Source organism: Falco rusticolus, chromosome 12 (assembly GCF_015220075.1).
Source record: "Falco rusticolus isolate bFalRus1 chromosome 12, bFalRus1.pri, whole genome shotgun sequence".
NCBI classification, from domain to species: Eukaryota; Metazoa; Chordata; class Aves; order Falconiformes; family Falconidae; genus Falco; species Falco rusticolus.
The window spans coordinates 16957487-16973298 of NC_051198.1; the positions used below are offsets into that span (position 1 = coordinate 16957487).

The 15812-nt window shown below is 39.9% G+C and overlaps 3 protein-coding genes across 7 annotated transcripts in view; 1 reads left to right on the forward strand and 2 right to left on the reverse strand.

Moving 5' to 3' along the window:
- SOCS5 (suppressor of cytokine signaling 5) overlaps positions 1-13475 on the reverse strand; it is a 93423-nt gene extending 79948 nt beyond the window's left edge. For all 3 annotated transcript variants that reach the window (XM_037405343.1, XM_037405342.1, XM_037405341.1), the window contains exon 1: positions 13385-13475. The gene's annotated coding sequence lies outside the window, so the exon portion shown is untranslated. The remainder of the gene's footprint in view (positions 1-13384) is intronic.
- CRIPT (CXXC repeat containing interactor of PDZ3 domain) lies at positions 9770-14913 on the reverse strand. Its single transcript, XM_037405352.1, has 5 exons — positions 14801-14913; positions 14538-14603; positions 14104-14158; positions 13385-13488; positions 9770-10541 (listed from the first exon to the last, which is right to left on the reverse strand). Exons 1-5 carry the CDS (start codon positions 14814-14816, stop codon positions 10477-10479), a joined length of 306 nt encoding a protein of 101 aa, XP_037261249.1. The 5' UTR covers positions 14817-14913; the 3' UTR covers positions 9770-10476.
- Positions 14875-15812, forward strand: part of PIGF (phosphatidylinositol glycan anchor biosynthesis class F) — a 28867-nt gene continuing 27929 nt past the window's right edge. For all 3 annotated transcript variants that reach the window (XM_037405350.1, XM_037405349.1, XM_037405348.1), the window contains exons 1-2: positions 14875-14921; positions 15308-15558. In XM_037405350.1, coding sequence (XP_037261247.1) covers positions 15331-15558 — 228 coding nt within the window. In that variant the 5' untranslated portion in view covers positions 14875-14921; positions 15308-15330. The remainder of the gene's footprint in view (positions 14922-15307; positions 15559-15812) is intronic.

The following is a 15812-nucleotide window of genomic DNA, read 5'->3' on the forward strand; positions in this document are numbered from 1 at the left end:
ATAGATCACACTGGTAAACTATGATCTCTCTATTTTGGCTGACAGATGTCTTGAAGAAAAAGCAAAGGCATTCATATACTGACCTTAGAAGATTGTAACTACATGTATAACCTACACAGATTAAAATAGGTGGATGCTGGTGTAACTCTGGCCTGACAAAGGCCAGTCTGGAGGGGAGAAGCAAATGGGTTCAACCACACTTGAACCACAGAATGAGAGGCATGTACTTCACTGGCTTATGCTAATAAGGCTGGGAGCCCCTAATGCCTTCTTTGAATGCACCCCAGAACTGTCGTAACAGTCACGTAATCTAAACTGCAATAGCAGCTAAGTATTAAAAAAAAAAAAAAAGCAAAAAAATTTCCCCAAAATAGTCTGACAGACAATTCTACAGAGAATATAGTAATGGTAACTAGTATGTAAGGTATTATTAATAGGCCTGGATGTCTAACCGATTTTTAATCAGATTACGTAAGGTGGTGTACAATCATTTATATTCACTAATAGTCAGGACAACACCTTTTTAAGTACTCAGAGCTTTAGAGTTGCCAGCCTAGTACTCCTCATAGCACTACACTTATGGCTTTCCAAAGCATTAAAGAAATTCTAGCACACAAGCTCATAGTTATTTCACGTTAGAATTTCATTGCATGTACCTGAAGTGCAGTAGGGCCATCTCAATGTTACTTCACAAGTATGGCAGCAAAAACAGGGCTCGCAAGACCCCGCTTTTCTTCTAGTTTAAGAGCAGTTTACGAAACAGATTACTCTTGCAGTCACTGAAGCTCTGAAACCTACTGGGGTGCCCACAGTTGTAGAAGTGAAATAATTCCTGGTGGTTAATCATAATGCCTGCTATTAAAAAGTCAGGAACAGCTACAGAGTCCTAGTGTATCACTGTTGTTTCCCTTTGAGAGATTTTAGGGGAGATTTTTAGCCAGCTCCCAAAGCTGATTTTGCTAATGACCCAGATACCAAGACCTTGGTGAAGTCACTTGCAGCTAGCTCCACAAAAGAGACTTCAGTGTTCCAGTGCTTCATTGCGAGGCCAGCTCATGTGCAACGGGAGCTTCAGCCTTGAGATGGGCACTGCAGCTTTCCTGCACAAAAGCATGTGAGTTGTTGGGGCCTGAACGATGAGATTCTCAAAAAGCAACAGTCTGAGTGAGAAGCTACCTAAGCTGTGTTAAGGCCTTAATGCTTAAAGGCTGCTAGGTATCAAATGCACAAGAAGAGGAATATGACTTCAGCCAGACTTTAACTACGAACTCCATTCTAGAGATACAAGGTAGATCATTCTTATAGGAAAGGAATACACAGTGGGTGATATGTGGGTTTTCTGATTAACCGAAGCATGTTTAAATATTGACTACTGAAAAACAGCAGTTCACTTCAGAGCTGTTCTCAGAAGTTAAGAATGATACTCCTATGAACTTTTATCCAGACTAAGAATATATTAGGACATTAAACTAAGGCTGAACGTTGAACAGATCACTTTGTGGACACATACGTATGGTATTGCTCAGTGTTGACAAACAGCAGGACAGCCACCAGCATCATTCTTACAGTCTTGCAAGAAGATCCAAAATCCAAAGAAGAATTTTCTTATACTGATAAAGAATTAAATGCAAAAGGATTCCAAATCACAGTTTGACGGCACTAACAGTAAAAACAATTGCCAGACACTGATTACCATATGTAGTGTGTTTCTGTTACGTTTGGAGAATCTGTACAAGAGAAACAGCTATTTCACAGCTTTGTTCTCATGCCTTGCTAGCACCTTCCAGTCTCCTAAAATTCTTGCTAAAGGATAAAAGTATTGAATTCACAGCTACTCGACAAAAACCAGACAAGGTGTTCTTTCACTGTTCACAGCATAATACCACAGTTAACATTTTACTAGCTGAAATGTAAAATGACCTACTCATCTCCCCACAAGAAATCAAAACCAAACCAACTCATCCTGACTACTAACAAAGTCTACAGAAGACAAAATTAACACCCTATCCCCGAAGACACTCAGGCACTACCCACATTTCAGTAACAGCTGGATGACCACACACCTTTGAGGATCCAGTTCCTGAGGATTCTGTCCCTTTTCAAAGGATTCTATAGGTTACTTTCCAAAAGGTGCTTTGATTAACAAAAAAAAAAAAAAAAAAAAAAAAGTCTCCCCAGCCAGCATTCCCCCTGTTCCTCCCAGAAGATACCAGACTGATGTAATCTCCTTCTACACTGTCCTCTATCCTTTCTGGCTGGCAAAATTAGGGTGCAAGCTAAAATTCCCAGCTGGCATAGCAAGACAAGCACCCCACAGGGCTTCAGAAACTGCTGCCTGGTAAGCTGCCCTTTGGAATTCATAGCCCACTGGAACAACAGCAAGGGCATTACGTGCCTGTTCCTAAAAGTCATATATAGCAGAAATTTGGTTAAGTGGACTACAATGAAGTATGTCTAAGTGGCTGCAGAGAGCCATTCACCTCCTGAACTGCCTCTTTCCTCCACATGAATGCGTCTATATCCTGAAATTAAGACTCTCAAATACACAGAAACGTTATGGGGCCTTCTGCAGAATTCAAAGCAGAGAAAAAAGCTGTATTTTTTTAGCTCTCAAAAAATATTTGTAATCCTTCTCCTTAACCTAAAGTTATTTCCTAGGACAGACTGGAAAAGGGTTGAATGATATACTATATCATGCAACGATGCCATGCAAAGTATACATTATACTAAGTCAGTACTGCACTATCAGGCTGTTTCAATATATGGAAAATGCTCAGTCATCAGTTAGCAGGCTGTCTCATTGCTCTCATTGAAGGTAATTTATTTATCACTAGTGGAAATTCCAGCTCAGAAGTCTTGTTTGCTACTTTTTGAAGGGAATACAGAACCAGCAAGGTAACATGATGCAGTTTCTTTAGATCTCTAAAATCAAATAGTCTTTCCAGGTCCTTCTGCATAGGGAAAAGATCAGCTACTGTTGTATCTCTATTTACCTGCTAGTGGCAAGCTTAATTTTTATTAAAGCTTTATTGGAAATAAACCTGCCAGTAACAGTAAATCAGACAATGGTATTTAAAAAAATGCCAGCTGTTCTAAATGCCACTTTTTATGCCTTATTCATAGAAGCTTGATGTGAGCATCCATTCTCAAAGAAACCAATTAAATGGAATTAGGTCCCTACCTACCTTTAAATATTTGCACGTCTGAACCAAAGTAGGAGCAATACTTGGAGGAAAAGATACTGTTCTACATCAAGAAGTGTGGCAAAATCTGCCTGTTAACATGAATTTGAATCAAAAATTTATCTTTTAGAGATATTTGGGTTTTTTTCTTATCAGATCATTGATTTATTTTAATACTTGCTCTTTCTTCAGCATTCTTAGTTTTACCAGTTTTATAAATGTAACATTTTTCACATGCAAATGTACTTTGAGATTTACTTGTGGGTTCCTCAATGCACTGTAATCCTGTTGACCCATCTTATTGAGAAAATGTTGTCCTGCAACAACCTGGATATGCCTTAATCTTTGGCAGAATTGGGATAATGTGTCATAACCCATAGATGTCCAGATAAGAACTGGCTAAACTGATAGTTTTATGTATGAAATGTTCAATAACTATCACATTTCCTGCCTAACTATAATCATCGCTGAAAGCTGAACAATTATAAGGAGAAAGTGTTTACACAAATAAGACAGCTGTATAGCCTGAAGTATTAAGGGCCGGTGGGGAAAATTACATACTCATACAAAAAACGTTATGGAAAACTGTTTGAATGGACCTCAAGGTAAAAAAAAAACCACCAACGTACCAAAACTATGCTCTGTTTGTTTTCCAAATAAACTGATTCATTAAAGGGGTTCTTGTGTCAAACTCTTAGTCTGCCCTGGTCATACAGGTATTGAAAGTATTACACACACAAAAGACACACAGAGACCAGACATCTCCTAGCAATCTACATATGCCGAAGTTTTTTTGAAAGAATTCTAACCCCAACCTGACATCAGCTTCCTCAGCAGCCTTGGACAGATCAGCTGAATGGTTCTTGTTTATCTATCTTGTGTGGCATTATGAGAGAAAATTAACACTTACTGAGTGCCCAATGACAGATGCATGCGCCTGTGCTACACACACTTCTACTGTTGCCAGTACTACAACTTCCTCTCTCCATCCAAGCATCGATTTTTCATTTCAAATATAAAGGCAGGAATGAAGCCAGAGCATATGGCACTTTATGGTAGAGCAGTCTTTATAAAATTGCATTTCACAGCTAGCGTGTGACAAGCACACTTGTCAAAACCTGGCTAGCCTATATATTCACCTCCAAACAATCTTCATGACCTTGCCACATGCAGTCTTATATCGGAAAGGATTTAAAACTTTTTATTTGCTTAAATAAACTTCACCTTTAAAAAAACCTGTCCCTGGCCTCCAGCTGTTTCTGAAAAAACAAACACCCCAATCTTCAGAAATCTTTTATAGAATAAAAAGACATGGAGATTGCAAGCTAGTGTATATCCTTAATATTTGCATGATCATCTGTTTTTAATTTAGCTAATATAAATAATTTTAAATGTTTTCTCTTTTATAATGAATGTATGTGACAGTCTTTTCTTCATGGGTTTCTTTTCTTCATGTACCATAATACCTGGCTGTCTGTTTTTATCTCAGTGCAACTATCAATGCTGCACTTACTCAAAGTTCAGCAGGAGCGTATGCTTATATGTTAGCCACGTGCAGAGAGGTAGATATGATAAGAAATCTGGATAAAACAGAAAGAAATAGGGGTGAATATTACCAACAAAATCTTAACAGATCAATTGTTATCACCTAACCTTCCTCCTAACCTTTTAAAGATTTCTGTGAAACCCTAATAAGTAGAGACTACCTGAAAACCAAACAAATAGGTCTGAAAATCAGTAGAATAACTCTTCCCTTTAATCACTTTTGCTTACTTCCCATCCTTCAGGAAACAATGATTTTGGAAGCCATAAAAGGAAGCTGTTCATCACTGAAATGTCATGTCATCACTTCTTCAAAAGCCTTCCATAGAAAGACAGAGATTTAAGACGCCAGAGTAAAGTCTTTGCTTAATCTAATTAGCATTTAAATATTTGAATCAATAAGAGACGGCAGTTGGACTGGGCTCGATGCCAACTCTGAGAGCCATGCCTTTTGTCACATGTGGTCTCAGTTGCACTGATGTGTTACTGAAGAGTAGCAAATGCATCAGAATAGTCAATGTCCATGACACAATCTGGGAGCTGTATAAACTTAAAATCTTTATCTTCTATGGAAGCAGCAAAAGGAGTAACAAGATTAACAACAGGGAATGATTTCCTGAAGACTCGACTCATAACGATATATTTAAGATGCCTACGATGAGACCCATTAACTGGTAGAAAATGGCAACTGTGAGTTCTGTGTGTTTGCACATTACCTGAAACAGTTAACAGTACTAATATTTAATCATCATAACCATGACAAGGCAGAAAAAAAACCCCACCTCAACATTTGTTTTCCCTATACCATTTGGAAAACAAGCATATAGTAAGTGCATTTGCTGGAAGTGCTTATGCTTAATGAATCACCAACATTGCTAAATTCAGTACAGAGACACACAGACACAAAGGAGAAGTAGTTTCTAGAGGTTTTCTACTAGAAAGCCCATCTGGAAATGTCTGCTTAATTAGGTGGTTATTTGGCCATCAATTCAACGGTGCCTAAAAAATTTACTTGCTTATTTATCGTAAATGATGGCAGCAAGGCAAAAAAAATAAGCATCGTAAGTGTCTTCATGAACCATGTAAGAAAGTAATCTTTACCAGCAATACCCACATGGAGAATACTCCACTCAGCTCTTCCTTCAGTTTCTTGGCAAGATTACAAACAAATTCTTTGAGGTCTCTTTAACACATCTGTTCCTGTTGCTCTGAAGTGGATGAAATAAGCACTCCTGGTCAACAGAGAACTCAGGCATTCTGCAGGCATTTGCCAGACATGACAAACACATGTGTACCTCATGCACGTTCTGTGAAGTAAACTATGGCCCCCACCCATAAAAGTTGATGAAAAAATCAGCTTCTGATGAATTTCAGATGGTAACTTTTTCTTCCATAAAAGCACAAGTCTGGAAGGAAGATAAGCAGTTCAAAACCAATTGGTCTTCACATGAAGCACATTTGTAATCCTCACTAGAAAAAACATTTGGCTCTGTTATTTGTAAGGGCTGTCACCATGCCTTATCAGATTGTCCAACCAGTTTGCTGACTGGGAGAGCGAAAATATTTTTGCTTAATAGCAAACCTCAGCTGTGATGCAGCCATGTGTTCATTCCCTCGTGATATTCAGTGTGAGCTCTCCTGCCACCAGGATTCCATTTAGCACCCTGCAACATTTTTTTTTCTTAAACCAGTCCAGTGATGTGGTACAATAATGTAAGCGAAACAGATCCCTGCATGACCCCATGTGCCCACTGAGCAGATAGTTCTATTAAAGCAGCCAGTAAGTCAGTGACTGGGCAGCAACATCCCAAAAACCACTGTTGGATTCTCCAAGGTTCAAAGCGAATGACAGAAAGGGGCCCATCTTTAGGCCATATATACTTACAGGAGATCAGGAAGCCCAGTTTCAATCCAGGGAAAACAATGGCTTGTCTGAGGGGTTTTTGTAAGACTTTATTAGCCCCAGAATCTTATTTGCAGTGTAGAGGCCCTATCACAAACTAAATTTTGCCATACCAGATGCTAATAGCCACAGCTCCTGCTCTTGGCTTACCATCTTTCAGTGAATAATGAATCTGTCCTGCTGGGGATTCTTTCTATGTCTGGGAAACTTACAGCTTTGTTTTAGGGAAAATATAGCAACACAGTTCGCTGCACTACTTCAAGCAGCTGCTTAATTCAATCTGTTGTTCTTTAATTCTTGCATATACCTCTTATGTCCACTGATAATACAAAGGCACCTGTCATTCTTGCCCAGAATTTATGACTGTGAGATCAGCAGAGTGTCCTGGTCTAAGCGTCTCTGGGCACAGCGACACTCAGTTTGTAGAGAACTGGAATATTTGTGCAATCTGAGGCACTGCAGAGGGGTGGGCTGATTATATAGGGTGATACATAGGTGCAACAGACTTACCATCCGAAAACTATATCTCTTACTTTGCTAAATAAGAGATTTTGGTATAAGTTTGGCCATTCTCAAGAAAAATTGAATGCAAGGTGGTCAGTGACATCTCTGTATATAAGACAAAGTCTTTCTTGTTATCCTTCTGATGATGAATAAACAGAATAAACCTAAGAAGGGAAAAAAAACCCACCACATTTCTATAAGTAAACAATTAAAGTAGTCCTAATGCTTTGGGACAGTATTGCTGAATGACTATCCTGGATGTTCCTTTCATCAGCTTCTACAGCAGAAAGAACAGGGTTTAAAACAAAAAAAACGCAAACAAAAAAATCACAAAAAAACCAACATGGAGAAGAATGTGAGAACACCATAACAGAATAAGGACCCTTCGACAGTTCCTGCTCGATTTTCATCTGACTGGCTGTTACAGGCACAGTAACATTTTTATAACTAATCTGTTCTTTCAATAATCTACGTTGAAATGTTGCTCACACTTAGCTCAGTAATAGCTCTGGCCAATGAACGTGCAGAAACAGTGAAGCCAGTATAAGAATCCAGCAGTACTGAAGAAAATTCTAATCCTGCTAAATCTGGCAACACAAATCTCTTATGTAAACTGTGATTTAGAGGACAATCTGATCATCTGGGAACATTAATGTGTTTGCAGTACACAAAACAAAAATGGCAACTTTCCATTACAGATTTTCTTTTGTTTTCCATTGCATAATGTCTCAGGAAAGGCATCCATTGCTAACAAAATATTTTTGGTATCAACAAAAATGCTTTTATATGACAATTTCATTATACTGAAACTGTATTTTATGTTAGTTTTGTATCTTAGGATTGTATGTTAGTTTCAAAGCTAACCTTAAGTGCTTCTTTGCCAAGATTGCCTTGAACTGTGGCGCATCTCAGAGGTGCAGGATAGGGCTTATGATCTAAATTTAAAGCAACGGGTGTCCAAAACAATGTTCCGAAAATGGGCTTTTCCGGAAGTTGGCTGTTACATCAGCAAATTTTACAGATCTCAGAAACTGAACCCCTCACAAGGCTAAGAAGGTTTGAGAGCTACAGATGGAAGATCCCAAGCATGTACAAACCACCAGAACAACAAACCGCTGTTTGTATCCACTATTAAAAAAAAAAAAACCAACATACAAAAAAACATCCAAACAAAACATGTCCTCCTTTTCCAACAAAAATACATTCTGACATGCAAAAGCAGCTGCCCAGTAATAAGATACAGGTGCATGACAGCTCTATTCACAAAGTAACTATGAACAATGGATCATATTATTTAAATCCCTGTTGTTCTTAAAATCAGTTACAAAATGAGGTAAGAGTTCATTCAGTGCCACTGTTTACAGAGTGCAATAAATATTCAATTCATACCATGTATTCAAGAATTACAGTCATGCTTTTGAAATCGAGATACTGGCAAGTTTTAGGAAGACAAGAAAAGAAGTTTTATTCACAGAATAGAAAAAAAAAAAAATCAATCTTACAGAACACACCCATGAAGGGTGAAAAGTTCAGAGTATCAGAGAATCTGCCACCTGAAAACGCCACACACACCACTGACAAGCACTTGCTGCAAAACTTGAAGCCAATTATAGACATTTTCTTTTCATCCCTATAAAGGAAGTGCCATAGAGATGTACATTAATGTTAAAATTCTTTGATGTGTTTGGAAAAAAATGGCCACCACCACGTGGAAATAATTTTGGAGGTTGCCAGCTATCACCAGCTACCTAGCCCACATACCTCCATTCAATTGTTAAGGTAACTGAAACTTTTAAGAAGAACAGCAGCAGCACTGCTCACTTCTTTTGGGAGACGCAGCTCATTCCACTATCCTGACAAAGCTTCTTAGTAAATATAAAATGCTGAAAAGAATTACCATTTTAGCGGCTGCAGGATGTGAACGCATTTGGAACAAGGAACTTTGGTGACAGATGCCCAATAATGGATAGTTAAGGGTAACAGGAAATGTCAGACAACCCCCTTTAGAGGACTGCTTCCAGTGCAACCACAGCATGGCAGGAGCTAAGAGCAAAGAGAATAATTATATCCCCAGTATTCTTTATTTTCTCCCACTAACACATAGAACAGTGATTGTTCAATCTCCATTAGTCATGCAGTTGTCTCAGTAATAGATGTAAGAACAAAAGGAAACCTAAACCAGAGTATCTATTCATAGGGAAATTCCCATTGACAGTTTTTCGGTTACAGTTGAAAGAAAGTTGCAAAAGCATAAGGGATTGCCAAATGGGGATTGCTGGGAGGAGTAAACACTTAAAAAGGTATAGTTAAAACCCCACCAGAAATTTAAATAATACCATTTTTTTCCCTTAAAATGCATGCACTGTGAACATTTATTACTCTCCATAACAGAAATTGCTTTCTTAAGTAGAAACTAACCAAAGGACAAAAGAAATGCAGAGCAACGCTCAGCCTCTCATGTTCAGAGAGGCTCACTTCAAGTCTTGCATCAAACCAATGCTGAAGAGAAGGCAGCCTGTTTCAATCTGTCAGATCTGACACGTATATAAGGAATTACATCATAGAATTCAAAAGCCAGTTTCAAACCAAGTATTTAAAAGCCAGACTAACTGAGGAAATGATGAGACTGAGACCTGGCTTTAGAAATAGATGCTCGTTATTTTATTGCCTTGGGCCACCAGATACCCTGTGTGAAGTCTCCTTAGAACCTAACAAGGGAATAGCTGATCAGTCTTACTGTCAAAGAAAGAACTGGCAGAGTAGCACACTAGATTTCAGTAGTTAAAAATACTTGTGATTTAACCAACCCTACTATAGGCAGACACAAAATTCAACAGGACACTCGCGTTAAAATCTGAAGAACATTACTTAAGAGGGGAGGACGTAATACTTTGGGGTGAGAGTAATTATAAATACCTATAAGCAGAGAACTAAATGAAGATACTACTATAACGAGGTGATACAAGCTTATATTTTATACATCTAGAAAGTATTACTATCAGACAAGTGGAAGACTCAAGATACTGCGAAAGAACCAAAGTTTTAATCTCAAAGATCTGTGTTATAATGGTAACAGTTTCAACATATCCACTAGGATCTTCTCATTCACTTCAAACTGTATCAGTTGCTGCAAACCATTACCTTTAAATACCAGTTAAAATTAGTGCTGTACGAACAAAAATCAAACATTATGTCCATTTCTAGGCAAACAATCAGGCTGTCTTTACCTCTTATCTCATTCCAAGCAAATATTTTCCAGAAAGCAATATTCACAAATTATTTTCAAGAAAAGTTACTGTACAAAGACACAAAAGTTAAAGTTCATAAAAAGACTAGTCAATACAATTAGACAGAAGTTTGCTTGTAGTTCTTCGTATCCAAGACCTTCTTGCCACACATTGAGCAGATGCCTATAAGTACACAAAAGGTGTGTAAATTTTAAAATCATAAAAGTTTTTCTTCAAAAACATAGTTGCTATGTTTTTGTAAAGATCATGTTCAAAAAATTGTTTAAAAGAGTTCTCATTGACAATCTGTCCGTGCATTTTCTCACCAGATATTGCAAATTCAGCAATAATAATGAATTTAATATAAATTAGTATTTACAGCATATGTGTAATACTGCCACTTGAAAAAAAAGGTTCTATTTTGAGAGCGTTATGATTCACAATACTGCCCAAAGCCTCTATAATTTGCTGGAATACTGGAAAAGAGTCAGGAAAGGCTCCCACCTGGCAAACAGGTAAAAACTCATGAAGTTCATGAGTCCTGTAACCAAACCAAGGCCTGAGATAAAGAGAAAGCAGCTAGCCTAGGAAAATATAGTCACCAACAAACGGACTGCTAAACGGGGATTAACAGGTAGGGAGCTTCAGACAACAGAGAAAGTGTCGATTTCACAGAATTAAGCTATTTTTAGAGTAGTAGAAGTGAGAAACAATGGACACCACAAATACTTGAGAGCTGAAGTGAAGATAACCACCGATGTCCCACAGGACTTTGACCTAAACCCAGAGAACGACAAGTCAGAAGACAACAGCAGCAAAAGTACACATGTCCAGCAGGGGCAGAGGGGTGCATTGCCTCAATGTTTCCCTCTTCTTCTAAAGTAGAAAGGTGTTACATCTTTTGTCTGGTAAGGCCACATCTTGTTTTACAAGATCATTCAACAGCAGACACAAAACAAGTCAAGCAGCAACTATTCTGGTTAACTCTCTCCAAATCATGTGCTTTCATATATTGACATGATGTGACCGGTCACATACCTACAAGTCCATCAGGAAATAGAACAGCAGGGCACATCTCACATGCTTTACTTTGGAGAGCAAAATCCAGCCCACATGCTGTTCACTTCAGGTCTAAATTGACCAGTAATTAACTCTCAGTTTCAGAGATACACAACAGTTGAAGCACTAAGCCATATGACCGCATTTGCTTAAAGAAACACGTCACAACCATATCTTTGACGACTGGAACTAGAACCTAAAGCACTTAAAAAGTTCTGAATTTTATGGAGACCAGATCCAACCTGGAAGGATATACAAGCAGGCGAAGACGAAATCCTGAAGCCCACCCAAACCAGCCAGCCATAAGTTTAAGAAAGCAAAAAAGGTTCTACCGTATGGGATTTGGGCAGCCATCTGGCAAGCATCTAGCAACCAGAAAAGGCAAGCCTCCTACAGCAGGCTGCTAAAGCACTGACTCAGTACGCATTTATAGAACAATTAAATTTCATAAACAAAACTTACTACTAGTTAGCTGTAGCTCTGCATCTAGCAATTGGATCACCCCATGTCTCTGTGCTATGCGCATTTCTTGGTATTAACAATGTAACTGAGTTCACGTCACTTTTTCCCCTCCCCAGAAATTACAAGTTTAAGCCTTTTTGCTTTCCTATTCAAAATGGCAACACTAGTAGAAGTTTTATATCCTCAAGGCTCTCCATCAGATTTGCTTGAAATTGATTTTATTACCCCCTCAGGAGGTTTTGAACAGTTTTAACAATACTGAAGACTTACTGTGAAGACTGAGATAGAAACCTTCCGGGTATAAGCAGAATTTCAGAATTTTTTAAGTACAAAAAAGATTTTATATATTATGCACTGTACAGTGCAATATCTTGCTTTCTTGGAACGATGACTGTATTCTTCTTTTTCATTTTTCAGTTTCACCTTAAGCCAAGCTTGACTTATGATGCATTGAGCATGTTCATAACTGGACCAGAGGCTCCTTGCAGAGAAATTAACCTTTCAGTGACTTATGTTAAGCCACTGAATGCCTAAGAGTACACGCAGGCTCAAAGACAACCGTAAGCATAATCTGCCTTCAGAGACAAATTGCTGAATTGCTTTTACATCTCAATTTATTCTTTTCTCTTTGCTTTTTATTCCCAAGGTATTCTACTTTTGTTAAACTAGCCTAATGCTTTACCAAGATTATAAGTTGTTGTTTTGTGGGTTTTTTTTGGGGGGAGTGGATGAGTCTGGGGTGTTTGGTTTTTGGTTTGAGTTTTCTTTCTTGTTTGTTTTTTGAATGGATTGGGGTTTTTAGGTTGTTTTGCTTTTGGGTTGGGTTGGTTTTTTTTTTTTGAGACCACTACTTCCAGTTTTAGATTTAGCTATTATAAAAAGAGGAGAGGGGATAATGGAGCAGAAAAGGGACTGCAACAAGCAATTGAGTTTTACAGAACCTAATAATTTTTTTAAAACTAAGAAAACCTGAACTTGTTAGATGACTGTTTTCTATGCAAATGCCAAAACTAAGTTTACAATTATTCTTCCAATTCTAGTGCTTCAGATACCAGAAACATTCTAAAAGAAGCAGAATCATAGAATGACTTAGGTTAGAAAGGATCCCCAGCAGGCTCTAGTCCTGCCCGCCCACTCAAAACACAGCCATCCTGGATGAGGCTGACTCAGGGCTTTTCAAGTCAAGCTCTAAATGCCTCCCTTAGAGGTTCTACAAGCTCTGTGGGTCCCCGTAATTACAATATTTAACCAGCCTCACAGTGAAAATGTGTTTCCCTGTACGTAATTAGAATTTTCCACATTCTGTGTACATTTTCTCTTATTCTATTACTACGCATCTCAGAAGAGTCTGACTCCACCTTCTCTATGCCTTCCTATTAGTAATTGAAGACAGCAGTTAAATCTAGCCTTAGCTTTCTCTTTGTATGGTGAATCAAATTCAAGAGTTCTACTTGTTCTCTAATTTCAAACCAAACTGGGGTAATTTGGTACTCAGTGAAACTCACCTTTTTTATAGGCACATCCTTGACAATAGTGAGACCCTGGCTGATGGACAGAACTCTTACAAATCCGACATATTGCAAATTTATTCTTTCCATAAGGATCAAATCTGGGAAAAAAGAAAAATATTTTATTTATATACCTTGAAATAAAGTATTTCCTCTGCCACATCCCCAAAAGTCTAAGCCAGCGGGCACAGACAGAAACTTCAGCAAAAACTATGATTTAGAAGAAGGACATATAAAGATTATTTCTAATAGGCTGCAGAAAAGCTCCCACTTTCCCTGTTAAGGGATTTCTTGCATTACGGACAAAAACGTAACAAAAGAAGAACTAAAAATATGTCTTTTTCTTTCAGATACCATACTATATTGAACTTAAACACCTCCCAGAAGCATAACAGAATATCCCCTGCCCAACATTAAGGAAATGCTTGTGAGATTGTACCAGCAATCTCAGCACAGAAAAGTAGCCTTCCCGGCTCCAATCCTAACAGTGAGAACTGCAGTAAAACAGTTGCCCATGGTCTATGGTTCAGCAGAAAGCACCCGTGAAACATGTATGGACATGCTTTTACCAACTAATCAAATGACATAATCCACACAAATATACTGGGTTTTTTAAATGTATTTTGGACAAGTTTGAGCAGTTGCCCAGATATGGAGGAAACGGGCTATTTACAGCAAACTGACTTCTTTAGCCAAATTCAATATTAAATACTAACCTTGCCTTCTTTGAGGTCAGTGCCTTGTTTTCATTTAACTTGCGGCCACCACTTTCTACAAAAAGAACAAGAACATGAACCAGTAAGTTTTCCAGTTCCATACTTAAAAAAAGCTTAGTTGACAGCTTTTACACGTGTGCAAAAAAAGTCACAAAGAAATAAACCACACAGCACAGCATTAAAGCACTGCACAACAGTATGCCTTACACTGCGCTCTATTTGCATATTGTCATTACGCACAAGGAGAAAAATCCCAGGCAAGGTCAATACGGAACGGCTCGGGATAGGTATTTCCCGGTGCGTTAAATGCGCGTGGGAGGGAAACTAAGGGGTTAAAATTAACCTAATCAACTATTTCACATTCTAACCGTAAGAAGGCGAGATAGCTCAGGTGCCCAACCTAGAAAACAAGCGTTAAACCTCCTCAAGGTTACCTGTCGTGTTTCTCGCACCATCCTTCCAGGTATCGGGAGTGATCACCGTACCCAGTTTCTTCTCGCCTACGTAAGGAGACATTACAAAGAAACGAATTAAAACCGTTAGTACCGCGGCAAGCGCCGCCTACGGCAGAGCGACAGCCACCGGGCCCGCCACCAACAGCCCACCCACTGAGCCCCAGGGACGCCGGGACCCCCGAGGGCAGGCCCCGGCGGCCTGGTCAGGGCCCTCACCGCCACCCCGGGCCGCCCGCACTCACACTTCTCGCACACCATGGCGCCGCCGCCACAACACCGCCGCTTCCGGGCCCGCCCCGGAGCTGACGTTGGGGGGCGCCGGTTTCCGTTGCCGGGCGGCCCCGCGGCGGCGGCGGCGCTGCGGTAAGAGGCGGACCGGCCCCCCCCCGCCCCCTCATGGCTTGGGGCAGGTGCCGCTGAGCGGAGGCCTGCTGGGGGCCTGCCCGCCGCCGCCTCCCGGTTGAGGCGGGAGCAGCGAGGAGCAGCCCGGCCTGGGCGCAGGCGGGGCTCCCCTCGGGCGGCGGGAAGGGGGCTCCCCTCGGGCCAGGCGGTCGGTGGGGGGGCAGGCTGCTGCTGCTGCAGCTGCGGGTTTGCCGTCGGTTTTTAAACGAATGGCGTTCTTCTGCCCCAAAATAATCGCTTTCACCCCCAGCTATGTTCAGAGCTCTGCCTCGGGTGGTGCCACTAGGCAGAACCGTGTAGCGCTTCTGGTGTGTTTCAGTAACGGGGTGCGACTTGCTGTCTTGCAGGTGGCCGCTTCACGGGGAACACGATGAAAGAAGCAGCAATAAGGAGGCTCCTGGCTGCCAACCTCCTCTGCGCCCTCTCGGTTGTTCTGACAGCGGTTGTTCCGGCGTTCTTCTGGGACGGATTCACGGTTTTGGGAACACACCTCACGTGGCTGTGTATTTGTTCTGGTTGTGTTAGTACCTTTAATATACTATTGCACTTAGTCCTTAAACCGAATCTGTCTCCTAAGAGAAGTTCGTTTGCTCACAAGGTAAGATTTCTGTTCTTAAACTGTTATCAGACCATATGGAGGGGAAGTGGATTCTTTCCCTAAAATAATTAAAAGACAAAGATGACATTTTTTGCTGATGAACTCTTGTTTTCCATGAATGAGCTGCATGTAGCACCTTTTAAAATAAGTTCTCCAATATTTTAGTGATATTAAACTTTATCTGCCTGTAAATAACCTGTTAAGGTAGAGCGATTCTGTGCCTTTCCTCTTTCTTGTCAATATATTGTTTGTAG